General features: G+C 39.8%; 1 protein-coding gene across 4 annotated transcripts in view; it reads right to left on the reverse strand.

The window, feature by feature from the left end:
* Positions 1-10603: 10603 nt before the first annotated feature.
* gdap1l1 (ganglioside induced differentiation associated protein 1-like 1) overlaps positions 10604-24248 on the reverse strand; it is a 65586-nt gene continuing 51941 nt past the window's right edge. For 3 of the 4 annotated variants that reach the window (XM_078236513.1, XM_078236511.1, XM_078236512.1), the window contains 3 exons: positions 18372-18466; positions 14290-14404; positions 10604-10947 (listed from right to left, as the gene is read on the reverse strand). In XM_078236513.1, coding sequence (XP_078092639.1) covers positions 10604-10947; positions 14290-14404; positions 18372-18466 — 554 coding nt within the window. The remainder of the gene's footprint in view (positions 10948-14289; positions 14405-18371; positions 18467-24248) is intronic. The other variant, XM_078236514.1, reaches the window with a different exon arrangement.

A 24248-nucleotide genomic window follows, 5' to 3' on the forward strand; every position in this document is an offset into this window, starting at 1 on the left:
ATCTGAGTCCCTAAAGTGACTGTACGCTCAAGATGTTGACGCATAAGCCTCCCATTCCCTTTGACCTGACTTAACCCAGCCCTGGATGGTGTTGAGCCACCTGAGTGTTGTTGGAGCTGTGGTCATCCAGGCAAGTGCAGAATAAATACTGCGTTTACGGCTGTTGGAGGCCAATCTCCAGCGATGTCTTTGGACTCTGGAGTCCCTCAGGGTAGTGTTCTCGGCCCAAGTATCTTCAGCTTCATTAATGACCTTCCCTCCATCATAAGATCAGACGTAGGGATGTTTGCTGATGATTGCACAAGGATCAGTACCATGCACAACTCTTCATCTACTAAAACATTGAATCCATATGCAGCAAGATCTGGATGACATGACTAAATGTGGAACAGGGATGGGCGAAGGCTATGTTTTAGGATGGGGAAGGAGAGCATGAATAACTAAGCTTTTAGAGCATGAAGACTGATAAAAATGGGAAAGAAATATGTCAGGAGGTGATGATAAGTGGCAAGTAATATTAGCGGCACACAAATACCAGACTATGACCAACTCCAACAAGAGAAAACCAAACCTACCTACTTCCTATGGAACCAGTGCAGGCAGGTAATGCACTAATTCTTATATATGCCTCCAGTTTAAGTTTAATTTCAACCTTTCTACTTATAAGAAACAATAATTTTCACTGTATACTAATACATGCAACAATAATAAATCAAAACAAAAATTGTGTTTCCGTGCATGTTTTTCCCTCTACTATTTTCAGAACCTCATCCCAATCTCATTCTCACAGTTTAATCCTTGTAATGAACAGAGAATTATAGAATCATAGGTTACTGCACAGAAGGAGGTCATTTGACCCATTGATTCTGTGCTGGCACTCTGCAAGTGCATTGTAGCTAATTCCGCACCCCAATCCTCTCCCCTGCAATTGTTTTTCTCTTCAGGTGCTGATCCAACTTTCTTTTGAAATCCACAATTAGATCTGTCTCTATCAATCTTTCAGGTCGTGCCTTCCGGATCCTAATCACTTCCTGTTTAATAAAGCTATTCCTCATGTTGCCTTCAGCACTTTTGCCAATCACATAAACCAGTACCCTTTGATTCTTGACCCATCTGCAATAGGAATAGTTTTTCTCTATCAACACTGTCTAGGCACATCACGATTTTGAATACCACTATCAAATTGCCTTTCAACATTCTCTTTAAGTAGACTAACTTCAACTTCTCCAATTTATTTGCTTAACTGAAGTTCCTAAACCTCAGAACTCTTCCCGTAAATCTTTTTTCCAACCTTTCTAAATCCTTAACAGACTTCCTCAGTGTGGTGTGCAGAATTGGATCCAATATTCCAGTTAAGGGTACACTGGTGTTTCACAAAGATTCATCATGACTTCCTTGCTTTAGCACCTCTACCTATATAGCCCACAATCCCAATGCTTTTTAACCACACTCTCTCAACCTGCTTGCTCTGCCACCTTCAATGATATTGTGCACATTTACCCCCAGGTTTCTCTGTTCCATGTTTCCTGTCAGTCACCAAACCTCTTATCCGTGCTGACACTTTCCCTTTCATTTCGTGGACTTCAGCTCTGCTGACAAGTCTACCATGTGGCATTCCATCATTCTCCCTTTCAAAGACTATGTACAGAATATCAACTGCATTACTTCTGTTACTTCATCAAAAATCTCAACCAAATTAATTAAATATGATTTGCCTTTAACAAATCCATGCTGGCTTTCCTTAATTAATCCATATTTGGCCAAGCGTTGTTTAAATTCAATGACTATCTTGATGAATTCTACCTTGTAACTCCCAAGGACAGGATCTCTCAAACGTTTTGAGTGGCAAAACACCTAGTGACCTCCCAATGGTATTGGGGAGGCCTAAGCATTCTCATAATGTTGATGCCCCTTTACTGTGAAATAGGTGCGAACACAGAATCAAATATAAACAAGTGTTTGCATGCATTAGGATTTATGAAGTAAAAACCACGTTCACCAGCTACATGCCCCCCTCACATTAACCCCTAGCCAAACTGCTTTCCCATGGCCCCTTAACATTAACCTCTCTTCATGAACCCCTAAATACCATCCACCTCCCCCCCCATCATAGTTCAGGCCTCACCCCCTTCACACTGTCCCAGCATGCTGACAATGCCCCACTGGCACTGCCACAGTGCAAGATTGGCACTGAAGTGGGCAGCTCCAAGTGGGCACTGCCCAGCCATGTCTCTAACCACCTGGGGCTTCAATGTCTCTGAGCACCCCCAGCATAGCCATCACACCTGGTCTCCGCTAGGGGAGACCAGTAGCGATTCTCAAGTCTTGCGCCGCACCCAAAGGTAGGAGGGTCCAGGAGCTGGGAGAATCTGGCGATGAATGGGCTAGGCATATTCAAATATGCTAATTGGCCTCATGCCTTTTCTGTGCATGATCCAGTTTGCACCAGTAGAAAGTGACCAAGACAATTGCAAACCATTTGACGCTGGGTGCGAAATTCAACTTTCGGCCCACGTGCTATTTTCCGGGATCAGCGTGATCTGCACCGGGCTGGAAAATCGCCACCCATTATTTTTCTTTTCATTTAATTTTTTAATTTTTTTAAATATCGCTTGCCCTTTTCACAATGGTATTTTCCTCTTTCACCACCTCCTGACATATTTCTTTCCCATTTTTATCAGTCTTCATCCTCTAAAAGCTTAGTTATTCATACTCTCCTTCCATATCCTCAAACATTGCCTTTTCCCATCCCTATTTCACATTTAGTTAAATTGCATTCACCAACCCCTGGTCCATTTCCCCTCTCAGGAAGTGTATTAATGATGTTTCTACCCCAAAGATGGGTTTTTCTTTAATCTTGTTCCAGAGATTACTCCAATGTTGCAAAACATGTGAACCCTGTCTACCTACAGCAGCCCTACAACCAGGTGTTGACCTTCCTAACTGTTTCTCCTTAGCTGTGCTTGGCAAAGGAAGCAATTTGGAGGTTTGGCTTTTCAATCTGTTACTTTAATCCTTAAACTCCACCAAAGATTTCAACTGTGCATCTATCTGAATCATTGATTATAACCTGGCCCAGCTTTCCCTCCCTTCAGCATAACACAAGGGAAGTAACATGTCATGTGGGTCTCAGTCGCAACTACAAAAAAAGGTTAATTTTTTCCCGACTATAGAATATTCTACAAGAGTCTACCTGCCTTCCTCCCTCCTGGTCAGCTGCTTGTTTAATAGTACCACAATGTTGCTAAAGATCATCCTCTTCTGTGTCACTGTCATGCTCACAGCTGTCTAATATAATGCATCTTTTGGACAATTCCTGTAGCTCAAGGATTCACTACAATCCGCTCAATCCTGTTGCTCCCTGCTGTCCTTGCAGGTGGTCAACAATTCTTTCTATACTACAGTATCTTGACCGTCTAGTGTTGTTTCTTAGATGACCATATTTTGGAGAGAGTAATTCAGAAACCTTTGATCCCTCTTGTTGTAGGCTATGATCAAATTGCGGCCACAAGTCTCATTCACCCCTGCATGCACTGACCTTCATTCCCAATGTCTCAATTTTAAAATTCTCTCTCTCTTGTTTACAAATCAGCCATGGCTTCACTCATCTCTTCTCTAACCTCCCCTAATCTTACAGTATGCCCAGATCTCTGTGTTCCTCCAATTCTGGCCTTTGCGTGTCAATTCTTTGCCTTACGATTGGGCACTATGCCTTCAGGTTTCTCGGGCCTAAGCTGTGAAATTTCCTATCCAACCTCTCCTACTCTCATCTTTTTTTCCTCCTTTAAGAGGCTTCTAACAACTTAAGTCTTTGACCAAGCTTTTGATCGCCCACCCCAATATTGATTTATGTGCTTTGGGATCTAATTTTATTTGATAATGCTCCTTGGTGCATTTTATTAGTAAAAGGTGCAACATGAATGTAAATTGAGCACGCAAGCCATCAACTCCAGAGACTCAATTTTCTGAAAATTAGTGAAAGCACTGGACACTGAAAACCTATTATGGCTGACATATTACAACTATATACGTCATTAGTGTTCCCTGCATTGCTATTCTTCTATGTCCAACTTACAAGCTTAGTGTTAGCTTGAATTTCCACAAGAAGTATTGACAGAGTCAGTAGGGGATTGGTGATGGTGGTGGTTGAGGGATATGGCAAGAGCCTCTCCAATCACTTTGAGGTTGGCCAGCATAGCTTTGGAGATCCACCAGTGCTTTTCTTCCAGGGACTCTGTCACCCCTCTGATCTCAAGCCTGAGGTTTCCTTTGGACTATACTGACTGGAAAGCCCCAGATCCAAACTTGTTCCCCTTGCTGTCAAGTCAACCAAATAACAAGCTCAACCCTATCCCATCCAACCTTTCCCGATTGCCCAAACCTAGCTCTGCCAATGATAGCATTACGCCCTTGCAAGGATCAAACTCGACTTACTCCTCACGTCTGCATTTATAATACAAAATTAATTTACAATATATTCTTGAGATTCCTCGTCTAGGAAGATGATTTTAAAAAAATCCAATCCCAACAATCGTATGCAATGGTACTCGAGCCAGTTCTGCAATGAAGTTCAAACCCAAACTTTGTTCTTAAACAAAATTAAATGCTGAGTGCATTTATTCACCCTCTCAGGGATAACATGAAGGATCATTTAGAGGCGAGGGATGAGGATAGTATTGAAAAGATGTGGAGAGCACTGATGGATGAAGGGAAGCTCTTCATAGTATTAGCAAGTATAGCAACAAGGAAAAGGGTATCATGTAGAAGGTTAGCCTGGTGGAAGAGATGAGGGAGCAGTTGCAAAATGATGTGAATTCAGGGCAGGAGTGAGGGATCAAGCAGAAAGGAGTGGAGCTTAACGCAGTCAAGTGGTCCTACATCTATTAACGGAGAAGAAATCCGCTTTGAATGGAATTTATTTTGTTCATACATATCTATTTTGTTAAAACAGTGCTTGTTATAGTCTCATTAGCTTTGCAATTGTATTACATTTTCAAAGATTTATAACAGTGTTGAGGTACATTTTTGGTTATTTAAGAATTGTAACATCTAACTGGCTAATACAATGATAAATACGTATGGCTGGAGGAAATATAAGGGATTGCTTTGAAAGTTTTAAAATGATTATATTTAACCCAGAAGAGTGTATCTGGTATCACAGTGAAAAATTTGTAGGTCTTATTTCCCCAACCCCATTTTGAAGTGAACTAACATAAAATGACTAACTTGTCTTCTTTATATTGATTTATGTGATTTATTTTTCTAAACATGAATATATATTATTCTGTGTAGCTTGTTAACAAACTAGCTTAATGCATTTGTCACCCAGAATGCACTCTATAGTGTTTGTATGGAGCAAAATTGGTCGAGGCTTAGGATGCACATTGTAGATTTTTGTGACAACATATAAATAGTAGTTTCTAAACAATCATATCGTTTGACATGTGCATATAATTACCATGGGTTGGCAGTTATCCTGCAAGCAAACACTCGGGTGAATATATTTTCTAAACTAAATCTGGAGACACATAGGCCCGAATTTTACCGGCATGCCCACCCCGATTCCGGGGGAGGGCGAGGCTCGGAGAACGGCATTCTCCGTTGTGCGCGAGCTGGATCTTGGGCGAACGTGCCAGTAAAATTCTGCCCATAGTGTGGAAGCACAATATCTACATATACACACACACACACACAGCAATGTTTAACCTCAATCTGACACTCTATCATAGGATTGAGTGAGACTGAGGTACCGGGCCCAGTCTGCAGGGTTACAAAGGCAGACATAAAACCCTTCCATTCTGTGCATTATTGCACCCTCAATGTTGTGTCCAGATTCCGGTTCACACTGCCAATACTGGGGCATCACACCTTCCGCTCAAACACAACCGCTCCTTTGGCCAGCAGTCACTGTATCCTCCCCGCTCTGTCCTCTCACTGGTCCAGGCTGAAACTAATCAGCCAAAACAATTCAACAAAATGACAATTCACCCTTTCCTTGCCCATTGGCAGCAAAGGAGCAGAGAATTTGTCAACTGGCAGTGGGCCCTGCAGATCGGTCTGTCTCGAAGTGCAGATGCAGATTTACACAAGCTGCAATTAAGATATAGAACATTTATTCAAATAAAATGGCAGCTAGGGTATTTGGGCTGGGTTTTGTGATTGGGAGCTGTTCTGGGAACATTGTACCTCGTCAGAGACTGTCCCTGCAAAATGAGCTAGTATGGGTTTATTTTAACATTAAGGATTCACAGTAACAATATACAAGTTTTTAATCAGTTAATTTTATGTAACATTTTGCCCCTCACTCCTTTACCAAATTAGTCTGTACGAGAAGATACATTTGTCATTATTTTGTGTGGAAAGGAACTAAGAATTGGGTAAAACATTGATTTAAGGCCTTACTGATCAAATGTTTTATCTTAAGTGAATAATATAATATAAGGCATCAGTGTTGGTGGAAGACAAATAAAAAAGACAACACTTGTATCACTATTCGTTGACTAACTGCAAGACACTAAAAGGTCTGTAGGAAGCTAATAAATGTTGTTGCCTAGAAGTTACCAAAATAAGGTGACCATTCATTTATTTAGCGTGTCATCACAAAAAAGTAAAACCATAATATCAGTATTGCCGTACATTGTATATTATTATAAATCATTTACAATTCAGTATCTGAACAGAAATGAAGTATGTTTGCAAGGTGAATATCATCAGTAGTACAGTACATTCAGTGAAATTTTCAGCAATTAGTCAAACTGGATATCGATCACCAAATCATTTATTGTTTAAGATTTAGGTGAAGCTCTGATTCCGTGGTCAGGCAATTAGACGTGAACGCAATCCTGGATTATTTGTGGATGGCTCTTCTCATCTTGGATATTTGGCAGGTATTTTGATAGCTGTTTTTCACATCCGCTGACCTGCGCTGGGGAATTGAAAATGGACACGGGGTTCTCAAAACAATCATAAGTGCTAGTTTGTTGTATTGCAGTTTCTTTTTGATAATTACACAAAGAAAGTCCATCAATAAATGACCATAGGCCAGATTTCCTATGTATAAATTCCGCTATGAACACAGATGCAATTTCCATAAGTTAAAGTAACAAATTCCAGTCTGATAGTCCCACAAAATTATGTCCATTGTAAATCAGCAGTTTTCTTTTGATGTTTCCACGTTTTTTTTCTCATATTTACACTGACCATCAACTGCAGAGTTTATGAAAATGATTCTTGTGTTACACACTAATGGTAGATTGAATGAAATGTGTAATTCTGTTACTCTGGATTATTTTAAGCTAAGAACTATATTAAAAACTGTTTTGTATTCGATTACTTTTATGACGTTAAAGATGATTTTTGGCAGATGGAGTTGACAAGCAGAGAATTTGTCAAACCCATTGTCAACGCAGTCGTTCCACAAAACACAAGCATGCTTAAAATGTAGATTTAATTAGCGTATATTACTATATGATACTTTGCTCTGTATGCCCTTCATTTTGAGTTTGCAGCAAGTTTTGAAATACATTTCTGAAATTTCAAGCGTCAATTTCAAAAAATTTCAAAATTTCAAAATCACACTTTCCTGAGGCATAAGTCTTTACTCTTCAACCCATTCTTTGTTTTGGATTTTGTTTTTAAAAGGGACACACTTCTTTGAGGGCAAAGCTTTGAAACTGGTCTGCTATCTCGCCATCCAAAAAAAGATTTTTACAAAAAACAAAATTTTGCGTGTTTATGGAAGATCTGTTGACTATGTAATTGATTTGAGTATCATCATGTTGTGTCCACAATGACATTATTTGATCATTGCTGCTTTGTTTCATAGAGAAATTGGAACTAGTAATCTGTCTATTCATATCATTACCAGTAAATTGAAACATTGATGACTCATTACATTTTGACTTTTTTTAATGAAATTTACAGTCAGGTAGGTATTTAAGAAATGTGATATCCATGTTGATGGTGTATGTTTTAAGGCTGCTGTGTGGTCAGGAAGGCTAGATTCCTGATGTAAACATTGAAGACAAGATCCTTCCTCCTGCATTGTATAGTAATATTGAAGTCAAATTTTGAAGATACTGTGGCTTATTATGCAAAGCAAGTTTTTTGAAATCTTCTTCAAATTTAGAACACATTGAGAGTACTTAAATTGTTCAATTTTCTAAAACCGTACAGAATTTTGCATTGTAGAAGGTAAGGACTGTACTTCCACTAAGATTTCTTATCTTGATTTCTGACTAAGGGAACCGCAACATAATGTTTTCAAGTGATAATTTGAAATCTGAAGAATTGATCAGTGTTGGGTATGCAGTGATTCTAATCAGGACTTAACCATCCAATTACTATATGTAACCATCTTGGCAGAGTAATTCAGAACAATCATTGATCCTTCCTAATACCTAATGACAATTCACCTCGTGATGATTTGTTAGTCTCTGTGATGTGACCAGCAGTGGTCTAAGTGAGAACAAATACAGCTATTGCAAATGTAATTGTTGATGCTAACTTGTTTCCACAATTATACAGTTGTAGAGGGAACATCTAAAGTGTTACAATACTGATGAGGTTTAACTAAAAAATTATAATTTTATGCCATGAGCCGCTATCTTCTTGTCTCATTGAGAAATTTCAGGAATGTGCCATTTTCCTTTTGTGAGAATGCTGAGCTGTTTAGCGTGAAACTATTTCATAGGATGATAACATTTCTAATTGAACCAACAAATCTCGGACATAAGTGGAACAGTTTCAACATTAAAAAAATGAACAAAGCTGGAAAAATTCTCTAGTTGTGGTCCCATTGCTGCTTTATGAAGTTTCCCATTTAACACATGCTGTATCTAAATCTGGGCAGGTATGGTGCTTAAGTAATGATACAAATATTTTTAAAATGTCGATTATCATTAACCAGCTTTGTGTTAGTTGCTTGGGGCTTGTTTCAACTTCATTGACATGCTGACATGTAGTTTTGCATATTGTTCATTATGTTTGTATGTACTTAAAACACTATAATGAAGATGGAACCAGGAGATGCTTCTTTGTGTTTTATATGCTAATTAAATGTATTTTTGTATTAAAAATACAGATATTGCATTAATTAGACTTTGACATTCAGATACCTTATTAAGTGCAGTCACCATATCATGTATTTTATATCAAGTTGGCAGGAATGGGCAATACAATTCTGTTTGTTTTAACTTAAAAGCAAATTGCTAAAAAGAGACATTTGACTTAAGCTCCCACAATGGCTCATTAAGTAAATGCATTGTGTAATCTGGGATGCAGATCAGAAACCTGCCGTAAGCAGGTTTAAACAATGCTTACAACTAATTTTATTTTGGGCAGTGAGCAGGTACCATGTTGGACTGTTCAATCAGGGTTTCTGCTCATAATAGATTTTTTTGTGTGTGAATCAGATGAATGTAAACTCAGACTTGGATGTGGCGGACCAATGCTGAATGCCCTGGCAGCACTTTCTATTTAACTTGCAGATCAAGAATAGCCATTGGGTGAGGAGACGGAGGGACAGTGACACATGTGGAACCGTACCTCAACATGAGTAGCTGCCTTCAGAAGAAGAGGAGTGAAGCGGTTAAAAAATAGGGGACGTCTGGAAGAAGAAAAAGGTATATGTGGAAAGTGGCTTGAATAAACAGCACATTGTGGCACTAAGAAGTGAGCAATGAAAAATAAACCAATGCATATAATTCTCAAGATGGTTAACTCATGGATTTAGCTGGAATATAGGGTATACTGCTCCACAGAGAAAAGAAACCTGTGAAGTTCACCACAATGATTATTGCTTATCTCTTAAATTGTTGAATAGAGATTGGGAGAGATCCGGGAGTAGATTGTGTAGCCTCCTTCTAAACTAGAGAATCATCTAAAAAAATGCTAAATGGAGTCTATTGACATGTTTGCAAATTAAAACTGCATTTGTAAGTCAAGTAAGTGCACTTTAATTATTTACTCAATTGTGAATGTTAACTTCATCCTTTTCAAGTATGAAATGCATTCGCAATTCATTCAACGGTTTAATAAAATGCATTGGCCTAAAGTATGACGTAAAATGATCCACGAACAGTCCTCGAAGCAGAGTCATAATTTAAATCAGCAAAGCGAAAAAGAAAATGGTTGTAGGATGCTTCCAGATTGGCTTTGTATAAATCAGATCATAAAATGACTGGAGCAGAGTGACTGGATGGAAGTTAGTGATATGTCTAATGGAAATGAGCTTTAGTCCAACTCGCCAGAACCCGTTTGTTTCTAAATTCTATGAACAGGGCAGGGTTTTGTTGGATTACTAGCTTTTAAAATGTAATATACAATGCAGTTTCCTAACTGTCAGTTGATTCACTTCTAACTTGACTATTTGGTGGCATTTATGCTGCTTAATAAAGTTCTGGCCTGAAGTTTGCATGGGAAATCTAAACCTATGCATTAAAAAAGAAACAGCAGGTAAAGTACATGTGCTGTATAATATACCATTCTATGGCATGGAATGTTAACAGTACTACAAGAGTTCACCTACTGAAATTAGTCACATTTTTTTTAAACATTCCATAATATCACACATTACACAGACCACAGAATTACATTTACTCCTTTACATATATTTTTTCTTCAGATACCAGTAAGCAAAATATCCCATTCCGCCTAGGGTTCCCATTAAAAATGAGGCGCCAAAGAAAGAAGGTGGTTTTCTTTTCACAAGGCGGAATGCATTAGGCAAGACAGCGGACAGCAGTGTGGTATGTATGTCTCCTAAAACTTTCCGAAATGCCGTACGTTTCTGCACTCTTTCAAAATATGCTTTTAAATTGGGTCGATCTGCATTTCCCCAGTACTTTTTAGCGAGCCCCAAGAACTTGAGGCGATGTAATGTTGCTCCAAGGGAGATATCAGCTAAGGTAAAAACTGACCCGCACAGCCACGCTTCACACTTCTGACCTAGAAAACAAAGAGATGCAAATTCCTTGCATGAGATTTGGTGTTGAAAATTTCAAAATGCTTCTCATTTTATGAAAACAATATAGAAGTTATTAAGTTAGATTTTGAGGTCAGTGACATTTGCTGTTGACCTCGAAAAAACAGCCCACAAAAGTGACGTGATTTCTGTGGCATGGATTCCCCCTTTCCCGACATCAGTTTGAATCTAGCGTCAGGTCGGGGGTGCCCAACAGCAGAGATGCCATCAAGTGGGGTAGGCAGCATGCATTGAAGCATTCTCATGGACAGCAAACCAGGAAGTAAAAATCTCTGAATCCCTTCACTTTTAATTTTAAATTTTGCAGATAGTGAAATGATTGATTGGGATGTAGATATGGGATTAAAGTAGAAGCAAAATTCTGGAAATTAAGTTGTAATTCCAGCTAGTGGCTAAATATTTAATTTACTTTGTTCTGCAAGATTAAAGATGCTCACTTCAAATAAAATACCATGGAGTTGCTGGAACTTGTAAAACTATAGTTAAAAACAGTTAAAAACTGCAGATCCTGGAAGGGAAAAATTAAGTTGCAACAATTGTGGAAACTAAGTTATGACAAACAACTCTGTCAAGTAATGGAAAATGCTTATTAGCAAGCAAGACCTTCAGTGAGGCTAGCGCTTGCATACTCAGGATAAGAGACTAATCTAACCTTGCGTCAGTTTTATAAACACTGCATTCTAGGGCTAGGACGCAGGATAAAAACAAAGACAAAGTTACCATGACAAATACCAAAAAATAAGATATGTTGACATATTACACTATTGAAGGAGATGGTTTTCTATTGGATAAGAAAGGGCAAAAAGCTATGCTGTGATTGGTGGACTATGTATGCAAATAAAGGATTAGAAAGTTGCTTGTTTCTTATTTGCTATAATTAACTATAACTGTTAAGTATCTGTGTGAATCGACAGAACACCATAGTGAAATTCACTATGTCTGTTCTTCTTGCTAGCAGGTAATAAAAGCTTTAAAAAAGATTTGAGTACTCTGTGCATTATTTGGGTTAATCTTCAACAAAATCATCATAAACTATTATTTTTTAAAAATGCAGATTTTTTATCACAGTGGAGAAAGTTGACATTCAACAAATACAAGATTATTCTTTCAGGGTCAGTGAAAGTGTTCAGCAGTAATTCTGAACTTTGTATGCTGTATGCTGTATTGTTCTTCTAAAAAGCCGGTTTCACCTCATTCAATGAGATTTAAATTTTTCAAGGATTTCTGCAGTAAGATTAATAATGTAACAGTGGACATTCTTGTCAGTTGAATGATTTCTGATAATGCATTCTGAATGCACCTCAACAGTACATCCTCTGAAGAAGCATAGGATCCCTCATAACAACTTCTGAAATTCTGTGTTTAACATGCGCATGAGTGGACTCCAGATATTGCTGTCAGTTTTGAAGGGGTAATGATGGTTGACGTTTTTACCATCACTACTGCAATATTGAAAAGGCACAAAATGCATTTTTACTGATGAGCCGAAATAATAATGATACATTCTCAGCAGATTTGGTGTCAATCCCACACATATCTTTAAAAAATGACACACTTCAGTAAACGATGCAGTTGATTAAATTAAAATGAATGACAGGTGGATGTGAAAGTAACCATCTCAAAGCACTAATATGGCTTCTAGAACTAAGGATTGAGAAGAAGATGATCAATCGTAGACTTTCTTAACATATTCTCACCTTGACAAATAGTCATTTATTTGTCAAGGTGTGGATATGTTATGTTCTATTTCAGTGCAAAAGGCTCATATAAGTTATAATAAGCAGCATTATAGTAAGATTGCTGTATCACAGTATAGTTGCTAAATCAAAATACAGTTTATATTTTATTTATCAAACTCACATGATAATTGAAGTGCTAGGAAGAGGTTACTTTTCTATTCCTTTGCCCAGTTTATCAAATGTAAAGATATGTATCTGACTTGGATCAGATGTCATGCGGAGGCGACCTACATCTCTTGAGGACTTTTTTCCATTTCCCAAAGCATTGGAATAGCAGCATTAGTTTCAATTGTAGTCGTTTTCACTAGTTGTTGTGCATTATCCTCCCTTGTCCTTGGCAATCCAACTGCAACCTTCAAAGAATTGACCATATCATCCTTCTCCGGTGCCAATTTTCCATTGCTCGGCTTGGTAAGCCTGCTGTTAATTGGTTCAACTTTTATAGATCCAATCATGTCTGCAGTATCTTTAGCAATGGCCCCTCTCAACCAGTTCTGCATCTTCAATCCCAAGGGGCATATTACATCCATCCCTGCACCCTCTTTGTCATGTTTTTGCTGCATCTTGATATCATGAACTAGGGATTTGGTGTCAATTTCCACATGATAACTACCTCAATTCAATCTTCCTCACCCCTCTGCTGCCTAATTTCTCTCGGATTGCTTGCCCAAATTTTACTGCCATAAGAGTTGTAATTTTCAACGGCTAAACTTTTGGAAGTGCAAAGCCATTTGCTGAATCCTCTGATCTCACCCGCGGCTGGGATTCTCTGGTCTCGCTGCAGTGAATGCAGTTTTGGCTGAGTGACAAATTCTCTATTCTTGCTAGCAGAAGGGGGTGAAGCAAGTGAGATCAGAGAATGCTGCACTTTGTTTCTGCCTTACACAGCCTCTCGCCACAAACACCTTTTGTCACCATGACCACTGTCTCAAATTGAACCAGAAGCTTGATCAATGCTCATCGAAATTGACTCCCAGTCCCAAAATGCCTAAAAGTTTAAAAAATGTTAGCCCTTTGTTGAATTGTCTTCACCTTTGTAACCTCCTCCTCCCCCCACCCAATCCACAGGCACTGGCCCTTTGGATTGGATTCCTTGTGTATTCTCTTCACTATGTAACCCTATCATTGATTTCCATGCTTTCAATCACCCAGTCCCCAAGCTCATGAATTCTATTCCTAAATCATTGCCTCACAGTCTCCCTCGTCTCCTTTAAACTCTCATAAAATCCATTTCTTTCACCAAGTTTTTGTTCACTCCTTCCAAAATATCCACCTTTAGCTTAGCAACAATCTACCCATATCTCTGTAAAGTGGCCTGGGATGTTTTTCCCACATTAAAAGTATAATGCAAACTGTTGCTGCTGCTTCCTGCATAAGAACGCTGAATTGGCACCCAGTCTAAGGGAAATCTTGTAATTTAATGTCACGGACCAATAACTGAATAATCCTGATTTGTTTCGCTCACATCTCTTAACTGTCAGAGTAAGATGTGAAAAATACCTAATGTGAGTTAGTTACACAGACATGTATTACTGTATCACAGCAAACATTTTAAGGACTCCATACCTGCCAGTTCGTGCTTTCGCTGTTCAAGCTCTGCTTCCACCTGATCTAAAACTTTCCCTAGCTCACTAAGAATTTTCTTCAAGTTGTTCACATCATCATGATCCAGTATCTTCGCCTAGGAAGAATTAGAAAAAAGGATGTTAGTGTGATTCAGTCTTATTTAGTCATGACAGAACTATTCATCACTCTCATTGTGGCCAGCGGTGGGTGCATGCAGAATGGAATTAGCCTGCTAGCTGAGAGGGTTGTTGAATCGGGACAAGCATCACTCTGCCCATACATATAAGCAAGGGACTCTACTTGTTGGCTTCAGTGTGACAGTTTTAACATTAGAGATTGCCGATGGTAAATCAGTTATTTTCTATTATTTGGTTGGTGATGCAAAGCGATGCCAATAGCGTGTGTTCGATTTCCGTACCAGCTGAGGTTATTCATGAAGGCCCGCCTTCTCAACCTTGTCCCTTGTGTGATGATCCTCAGGTTAAATATCCACTAGTCAGGTCTTCCCCTCAATGGGGAGAGCAGCCCATATACCTGGGACTATGGTGACTTTATTATTTGGAATATATCAATGTCGTGAAACATCTGAGTATTTTTATTTGCAAGTTTTAAGGTCAAAAATTTCGAAATGTAGTTTGGCACTGCTCACGCTGATACAACAACTATGGGAAGAGCACAATTAGTATGACACTACCTGGTGATTTCATTAAATTAAAATGAAAACTGGATTGTTGTAAAATAACCTTGAATTTCTATACAGATGAAACAGACTTGCCTTTTACAAGATTTATGATGACAGCTCAAATACAAAGTAGTTTATGTTCAAGTTCATAGTAAAATAAATTGCATCTTCTATCTGAGGGAAACATTTTCCAACAGCCTGGATGTATATGGACAATGTGATACTTGGATTGAAAAGCGAACATTTGTTAAGCATGCCCTGCAGCACAAGGCAGTTTCCTAAATATATGAAATAAACAGTGGAAAATTCTTGGGCGATGACTTGGCAAAGTGAGATCAGACCGTAATCATTTGTAATCTGTGCAGGCTTCCTTTCAAAGTATTTCAAACAAAATATGCAGCTTTTGCTCTTTGAATGTTCACACTGTAGACAATGTTAGAATGGTTGTATTTGCTGCTATCCCTTAACTGTCCTGAAAAAAGTGGTGGGAGGTCTTCACCTAGAACCATTGCAATCCTTGTGATGAGTGCACTCCTGCAAAGCTAAATGAGAAATTCCAGGGTATTGACCCAGTAGCAATGAGGAATGGTGATATATGTATATGTCAAGACTTAGAGGAGACCTTGAAGGCGATGCTTAATCATGGCATTTCTGCCTTTATCCTTCTCAGTCTCAGAGATTCTGCTGCGGAGAGATGCTGTCATGGCAACTTTAATGAATTACTGCAAGTAATTCTGTACTTGGCATACAACAAGTACAGTATGCCAGCAATGCAGGAGGTTATTGAATCCAGTGTCTGAGATGCTAATCTAACAATTGTGTCCTGGAAAATGTCTTGACTGTTTTTAAGGCTTCTCTCATCCAGGCAATTGGAGAGCATTTCCTTGCACTCCTTTCTGAGCCTTGTAGATGATGGTGAGGCTTTGAAGGATCTGGAGCTAAGCCAATTGGTGCAAAGTATCTAATGTCTGCCCTGCTCTTGTAGCTATGTCCAATAATGTTCATGGATGATGGTGACCCCCAAGATGTTGATGGTGGGAGGTTTAGTGATGGTATCACCATTCTTGCGATGTTAAAGGTGTTATGTAAAATACAAGTTGTTGCTGCTGTTGTTGTTGTCATTGTGAATGTTGACGGCTGGGCTTTCTAGTCTTTGTAATGGTGGCAATTGTGTGTTGTGAATGTTACCTCCACATTCAGCCCAAGACAAGGTATTGCCTAGGTCCTTCTGTAAGTTGACATGGCCTGCTTCATTCTGTGAGGAGATGTTAATAGACCTAAATACTGTGAAATCAGAGGTATTGAATATAAAAGGGGAGTTAGCTGAGCTTGTATAAAATTCTGGTTGAGTCACAACTAAAGTGTTGCTGAAAAGAAAAACATGTTGCCAAAGCTTTTTGACTTGCATACATGAGCACAAACACAAGAATACCAAATTTCAAATGATCACACAATTTATAATACAGCAGAAAAAGGGTGCTGATTGGCTGGCAAGTCGACTCTGGCTGGGGTATTGTCATGGAGAAAGTAAGAAGGAACTATAGGTTCCTTATGCCTCTGGGTAATTGAAAAAAAGGCACAAGGCTCGAATATATTCCTTATGTTTGCAGGGAACATATCCTTGTGTATTAATGCATGTTGTTTCTAGAAAACATATATGTACCATGATACAACTCAACTACTCTTAAAATTATTGTTAGTGTAGCTATTAGCACACTCAGGATCATTGAGTAAGTTCTGGCCAATCTCAGATCGTATATAATAGTCGACATTTTTGGGGGGTTTTGCAAGTAAAGGCTGGTTGAGTACAGTTTATATTTTGCCTATTACAAAGAGCCAAAGGGACATATGGGCCGAGATTCTCCCAAAATAAACTAAGTGCCCAACGAGTGGGAAAATGGGAGAATTTCCCGCCCATTTTTTGGGTGTACTTACCTGAATGAATCTCCGACACTCTCTGCATCTCAGAGTGCCTCAGAGGGATTCACGCTGGTAAGTGGGGGGGGATGGGGGGGGCGGGGGGGGCCTCATCCTGCTGGAGAGGTCAGCAACATAGTGCTGAGTGGGCATAGTGCTGTACATCTGCCGATCTGTCAGTGGGGAGATTGGCGCATGGGTGCTGGCACCCCCCCATCGCTGGCCTTCCAATGTTTTCCTGGGCCCATTAATCATATGATACGGGGCTGATTGCGCTGAAAAAAAAAGCCTTGGAGATTCGTGATTGGCCGGACGCCAATCGCTAGTCCCACTAAAGGCCTCCCGCTGATGTCTCCCAGTCCAGTGCGCTACTTGAGCAGTACAGCGGGCTGGGAGAATCTCAGCCATTGTTTGATTCAATCAGCCAATAATTGTACCTGACATCACACCAGAACTGTGTTGATCTGTTTCCAACTCTTTCTTGTTTTCATAGTTCTAACAATGTGTTGTTATGAATCGTTTCTTTCTGACAGATATTTAAGAATTTGATATTCACTATAATATATTTTAAGTTCTTGGGTAAAGTTGAGGTAATTTTCTGTCTGGAAAATTTTTGCATTTTGGGACCATTTCCAGATCCTGGACCTAGCTAGATTCTGATTCTAGCAGCCATCTTCCAGTTTGCCTTAGGGATGATGGGGAGGGTTCCAGAGGCTGGAGTTTGATACATCTTGGACCATTACTAGGATGGTCGGCAGCCTTCACTGTCTCACCAATGAGAGCACTGCTGTGGCCCAAGCAGCAGGAATGGCAGGAACTCAATGGAAGCGTGGTCTTTACCACAGGAGAACGACTGCATCAGTCCCAACACTGTTGGAGACATCAATCCCCAGCAGAACCAGCCACATGGCAACAAAAAGAGAAAATTCTGGAAAATCTCAGCAGGTCTGGCAGCATCTGAAAGGAGAGAAAAGAGCTGATGTTTTGAGTCCAGATGACCCTTTTTCAAAGCCACATGGCAAGCCTCTGACCTGGGTGGACAACATCCTTGCTATCTTTGCAGATGTGCACTTAAAATTCTTCAAATCAATTTCACCTCTGACTTCCAGCTGTGCAGTCATCTTCTCTGAGTTGCCATATTGCTGATACTGGGTCCTGTGTGAGACTTGGAAGGTTGCATTGCCCTGGTACAATTTGTGCTAACTGGCTCATTTAATGACTCAAGTGGATTGTCGGGCAGGTTGCTATTGCAGTGGTGAATCCACCTCCAGGAAAGGCACAAGAAGGCAGGAACACCTCAGACAGGAATCCTTAATCACTTTCGGGAATAGAATTTTATCATCATGTAGCTTAGAGCTTAAATAGGACCATATGCCAATTTGGGTCTAAGAGCAAATTTCCTGCAAATATACTTTAATTTGTAGTGAAACTTGACAAGTCTCATTTCTAGAATCAAATTGAAAGGAAACTGAAATTGTATTACCATTAGTTTTTTTTGTTTGGAAAGATATGGCTCTGTGAGTTGAGGTTGTTCTTGGTCAAGTTTCAGAAGTTCTGCAGCAGTGTTTACTAAATGTCCTGTCAGAAGGAAAAACAAAGAAATATGATTTCATATCTATTATGTCTTGTACAATACAGTAAATAATAAATGGTACACAGAAGCATCAGAAATCATTCCCTCTTTTGGTACAATTTTTGGACTTGTAAAAGATTTTGAATTGCTATTTTATCACAAAGGTTCTGCTAAGGTTTGTAATCCTAACTGTACCATGGAAATTGTACTATCTAATCTTAAGTCTTTGAATTGGTGTCATTTCCTTTCATCATATTAAGTGCTGCGCTTTTAAATAAGAGTTTCTAGCAATTATTTTGAAAGCAAAATTGGTGACAGTAAAAATCACTCAAATTGAGTTTATTTGACTATGTAATGTTCCAATAAAATATGTATTAGTCTGTGTGAATTGTTCCCCCTTGGGTAGGCGGGGCAGTGGTATGGAGTTAATGTCACTGGACTAGTAATCCAGAGGCACAGGTTAATGCTTTGGGAACATGGGTTCAAATCCCACCACGGCAGCCGATGGAATTTAAATTCAATTCATAAATCTAGAATTGAAAACTAGTCTCAATAATGTTGACCATGAAACCATTGCCAATTGTCGTAAAAACCCATATGGTTCACTAATGCCTTTTAAGGATCTGCTGTCCTTAACTGATGTGACTCCAGACCCACAGCAATGTGGTTGACTCTTAAATGCCTTATGAAATGTCCGAACAAGTTACTCTGAATCCTAAAAGAAAAAATAAACTGGAGGAATGGCCTGCATTAACCTTGGAAACAACATGAACAAACCCAGATGTGTCAACGCTGCAAAGTCTTCCTTGCTAACATCTCAGTCCTAAGTGGCTACCCCTTTATTTTGAAATTGTGTCCCTTGGTTCTAGAGTCCCCAAGCAGCAGAAACAACTTACTGCATTTACCCTGTTTCTCCCTTGAAGTATAAGATCACTTCTCATTCTTTGAAGCACTAAAGAATACAGGCCCAATTTGCCCAATCTCTCTTCCAAGGACAGTCCTGCCATCTCAGGATCAAGCCCGGTGAACCTTTGTTTGCACTCTCTCTATGGCAATAATATCTTTCCTCAGGTAAGGGACCAAAACTGCACACAGCACGCCAGGTACGGCTCACCCAAGGTTCTATACAATTGAAGCAAGACTTTGTTACTCCTGTACTCAAATCCTCTTACAGTAAAAGCTAACACAGCATTGGCCGCCTTAATTGCTTCCTGCACTTGCATGTTAACTTTCAGTGTATTATTGTTGAGCACACCCAGGTCACTTTCGACATCTGTACTTTCTAATCTCTCACCATTTATGAAATGCTCTGCACATTTGTTCCAACAACGTGGATAACCTCACATTATTCAACATTATATTCCATCTGCAATGTCCATTCACTAAGTCTGTCCAAACCCCGCTGAAGGTGCTTTGCATCTTCCTCACAACAAACGTTCCCATGTAACTTGGTACTGACATGAATTGGCCTAGCTAGTCCTTTCTTGGTATTTCAGAGGAGACCTTTCTCCTAATCTCTACTTGACAAATCTGAATGTTGCCAATTAGTTCTGCCTTCTGTGTGCTGAACTGCAGACAACTTGTACTGCAGAAATGGCTCTTTCTGTAGGTGTGAGGTCACGACTAAATCAAATTTTATTAAATCAAATGAGATTTATGCAGGTATTTTAAGCAATTATATGGAAACACGAATTCACTTCTCTATTTAAAGGAATCACGAAAAATGTTTGGTACTTAATATGCTTCACAAATAGCAAGTTAAACCTATTATCTACTGTGTCTAGCAGGAAGAGACCATATATCATATTTTATATATATGTGTATATATATATATATTCTATATGCTTTGTAGAACATTGGAGGCAGCAATTGTGCCAATTTGGATTAATCTGGATTAATCAGGCGGCACGATGGCACAGTGGTTAGCACTGCTGCCTCACAGCACCAAGGACCTGGGTTCGAATCCTGGCTTGGGTCACTGTGTGGAGTTTGCACGTTCTCCCCATGTCTGCATGGGTTTCCTCTGGGTGCTCCGGTTTCCTTCTGTTTCCTCCCATAGTCCAAAGATGTGCGGGTTAGGTGGATTGGCCTTATTAAATTGCCCCTTAGTGCCGGGGGGCTAGCTAAGGTAAATGCATGGGGTTATGGGGATAGGGCCTGGGTGGGATTGTGGTCACTGCAGACTCAATGGGCTGAATGGTCTCCCTCCACACTGTAGGGATTCGATGAATCTCTATTAAGGATATGCAACTTTGAGATTTTCCACACATTCTTCTCCTTTGTTTCCCTAATCACAGTTCAGATGTGGTTAACAAGGCAAAGATTTGTAACAGAAGAGATTTTTCTACTTTTATACTTTTTCTACTTTTATAAGTGGCAATTTTAAAGTCAGCCTTTCAATCTATGATTACTGAGTTGCCGTTAGAGAACCAATTTTCCAAGGCTCCATTGGCGGTGCAAAGTCTCAGTGGTCAGAAGCATGAACTTTTAATTCGGGCAAGCAGACTAGATGTTTAATTCTTCCCAGAGACCATTTACAGGAAAGAAAAATACATTTGGAGTCAATACTGATGACCAGCGCAAATCATCATGGAGCCTCAAAAAACAATGCATTTTGTAAACAGTTTTATAGCGTGGTTTCTTGCAGCTTTTTGTTAGCCCTTGTCAGCTGAATAAGCTGGCTTATGTTGGGCTGTATTGGGCCGCTTGCTAACCATTCTCATGTTTGAGCCCAGGTAACAAATAAGGGTAGAGTGCTCAATTATGGAAGAGGTAGCACCACAAGCAAGTACAAAAATGTTTTGCTGTGATCTGTTCACATTGTGGTGGTTGCTAGATGGTGACCAGAAGCAGGAACCTTGCCTGATTCTTCCCTTCCTTTGCCCAAGGTGCTGAGGTCAATTGTATTCATTCTTTTGACCCTATTGAGAGTAACTAACTTGGTATGGATGAGGAATTGAACCCTGTGAGTTGGCTGTTCTGTGTGGCCTCATTTCAACTGAAGCATTGTCAGTTACCAACGAAGACACAAGGGTAAGTGTTAATTTTCAAACTGACACACAACATAGAGTCAAAAGCATATAGATTCCATTAGCTACATGCAAAGATTGAATGCCAAGCACTGCCAATGCATGATTTATTAAAGTGCTCTGCATTTATAACCAATCCTGTCACGCAGGATGATGAGAATTGTAAACAGAAGCATTTTCAACAGCTTATGTTTTTGCGTGCTACACAAAATGGAGAAGTACACAAAATGGAGAACTAAATATTGTTTTTTACTCGTGGATTCATCCTCTTTCCCTCAATCTTTCCCTCAATCTTCTTCATTTGATCCTCTCACAAATCACTTCATTGGGAGCAAACTTCACTGCTCCTACTTGGCAACTCATCTCAGTGATTGTGTAATGAAAAATTGCAAGCTTCAGCTGCATAACTTTATTTGTCCGATAATAACAACAACAACTTGGATAAATTGTCTCAGGCAACCTAATCAAACACAAACGTACACCCAAAAAAAGCTTGATCAAAGAATTTGGTAGAGTACGGGGTTGGGAAATGAATTTCAGAGCTGTCGCATAGATTCCTGGGGATAAACTGCTGCTCTAAGTTCTAGAATTCACTGCCTGAAAGGTTGTAGTGGCAGAAACCCTCAGGACATTTTAAAAGTATTTGGATATTACCACAGGAAGTAGTTGATGCCAAAACATTGAATGTATTCAAGAGGCGGCTGGATATAGCACTTAGGGCGAATGGGATCAAAGGTTATGGGGAAAAAAGCAAGATTAGGCTATTGAGTTGGATGATCAGCCATGATCGTAATGAATGGCGGAGCAGGCTCGAAGGGCCAGATGGCCTCTTCCTATCTTCTATGTTTCTATGCACTTAATTTCTGGTAGGTGCCAGTAAGTGGCATTAAGCTAGATGTCTCCTTGCCAGCTGAATGGCCTCTTTCACTGCTGTAAATATCTCTAATTTTAAGATAAGGGTCAGTGTTTATATATGAGTCTGTTGGCATAATTATTCTCGTCGTGTGATAGGCTTGGCTTTCATATTTGAGCAGTCAATGCAACTGATGTCCAATAATGACTTTCAGATATGTATGTAATTGGAACAATGTGAAGGGGTACAGGGCAAAGGCAAAGGGATGGCATTAAGTCATGATGCTTGTTTGGAGAGCCGGTGCAGACAATGATGGGCCAAATTGCCTCCTCCTGCACCATAACAATTCTGTGATGTATGCTATTCAGAGTTAGTTATGTGTGTGAGCCATTCAAAACAGAAAACTTGCATCCCCTAGCACTTTGCAGCTAATTAATTATTTTTGAAGAGTAATCATTGTTTTATGGATGTGAGGCAGCCAATTTTCACACAGCAAAGATCCAGAGAAAGCAATGAGATTGTGATCAGTTAATCTGTTCATGGCAATGTTGATTTCAGGGATGAATGTTGGTTCAAACACATGACACAATGCCCTGCTCGCCTTTAAATAGTGCCACTTCAGCAGGCACTTGGCTTAATGCCTCATCTGAAAGTTGGCAGGCATGATTTTAATATGTGCTGAATAATTTGGCTGGGGACACTCAAGAACTGTTGGGGGTTGTGGGGTGTCGGTATGCCTTTATGGTCTGGGGACAGAAGGCTTGGGATAGAGAAGGCTCAAAGTTTCTCTGTGGGACCTAGATGTTCACTTCTCCAGTGAGACTAAGGGGTGTAAACTCAATGAAAATTATAAAGTAATGAAATCGAGTGAGGACTCCCCATCCTTTAATAGTTAGTCTGACGGACTTAAAAGTTGCAAGGGGCATACAGAGGGATAAAACTAGAGGCTGAGAAATTAACAATTGTGACCATGAAATAAATTGTAATCAAATCATAGGGCAGGGAAAGGAATGAGTAATTTGCACCTTCCAGGATGACAGGATCTTACGAGGACAAGAAACAATCTCCTCATTTGTGTTTCTTGTTGCTTTGTTAAAAATAAAGGTCTACTCCACTAATTAAAATTTTGTGATGGAATATTAAATGTTAGCAATTCCATAGTTCAAAGCTTGGCAATGTTCTGTTTCAAGGAAGAAATGCTATCTAGTGACTTTGTTTTGTCTTTGTCAAAATGCTTTGTCTTCAATTTGTGAATAGCATGCAGAAGTCTGACAACTTCTCCTCACAGTTATTAAGAATTGGTGTCCATTTGTGCACATCAGTTTTTATTTAGATACAAGTGCCATCATTGTAATTTGTGAGTATACCTGTCTTTAGGTTTTGTTGAAAGTTAACTTCAGGACATTTTGATCTACTCTCTCTGATCATCAGCTCATTCGGCATGAATATTATTCATACATAACTAATAACATAAGCTGACAAATCAAAATGTCTTGAAATCCACCTTCAACATCCTTTCAAGCCGGTATAATTTGACAATTCTGGAATGAGGGATTAAAGCCCTGCACCACCCCCCCACCACTCCCCGGCACCACCCAAGGGGCAAAGTGTCAAAGCCCAGGGAGCATTGGGCAGTGCCAAGGGGGCATTGGGCAGTGCCAAGGGGGCAGGGCCTTAAGAAGGGCGGGGCCTTTGGGGGAGCGATTGGTGGGGAGGTCCCGCTGCCACTCTGCATTTGGGCTGAGCGACAGTGGGCAGGGGACCTGCGATCGGGGCTGGCCATTGGGGTGAGGGGGTGGATTGGGGCTGCGAGGGAAGTGGTCAGGGAGGGGCGGATCAGGAGATTGGGCTGCAGGGGGCCGGGGGAACAAGGCTGGCCCGAGCATGGGGGGATGGAAGGCCAGT

This window comes from Mustelus asterias, chromosome 20 (genome assembly GCF_964213995.1).
Source record: "Mustelus asterias chromosome 20, sMusAst1.hap1.1, whole genome shotgun sequence".
NCBI classification, from domain to species: domain Eukaryota; kingdom Metazoa; phylum Chordata; class Chondrichthyes; order Carcharhiniformes; family Triakidae; genus Mustelus; species Mustelus asterias.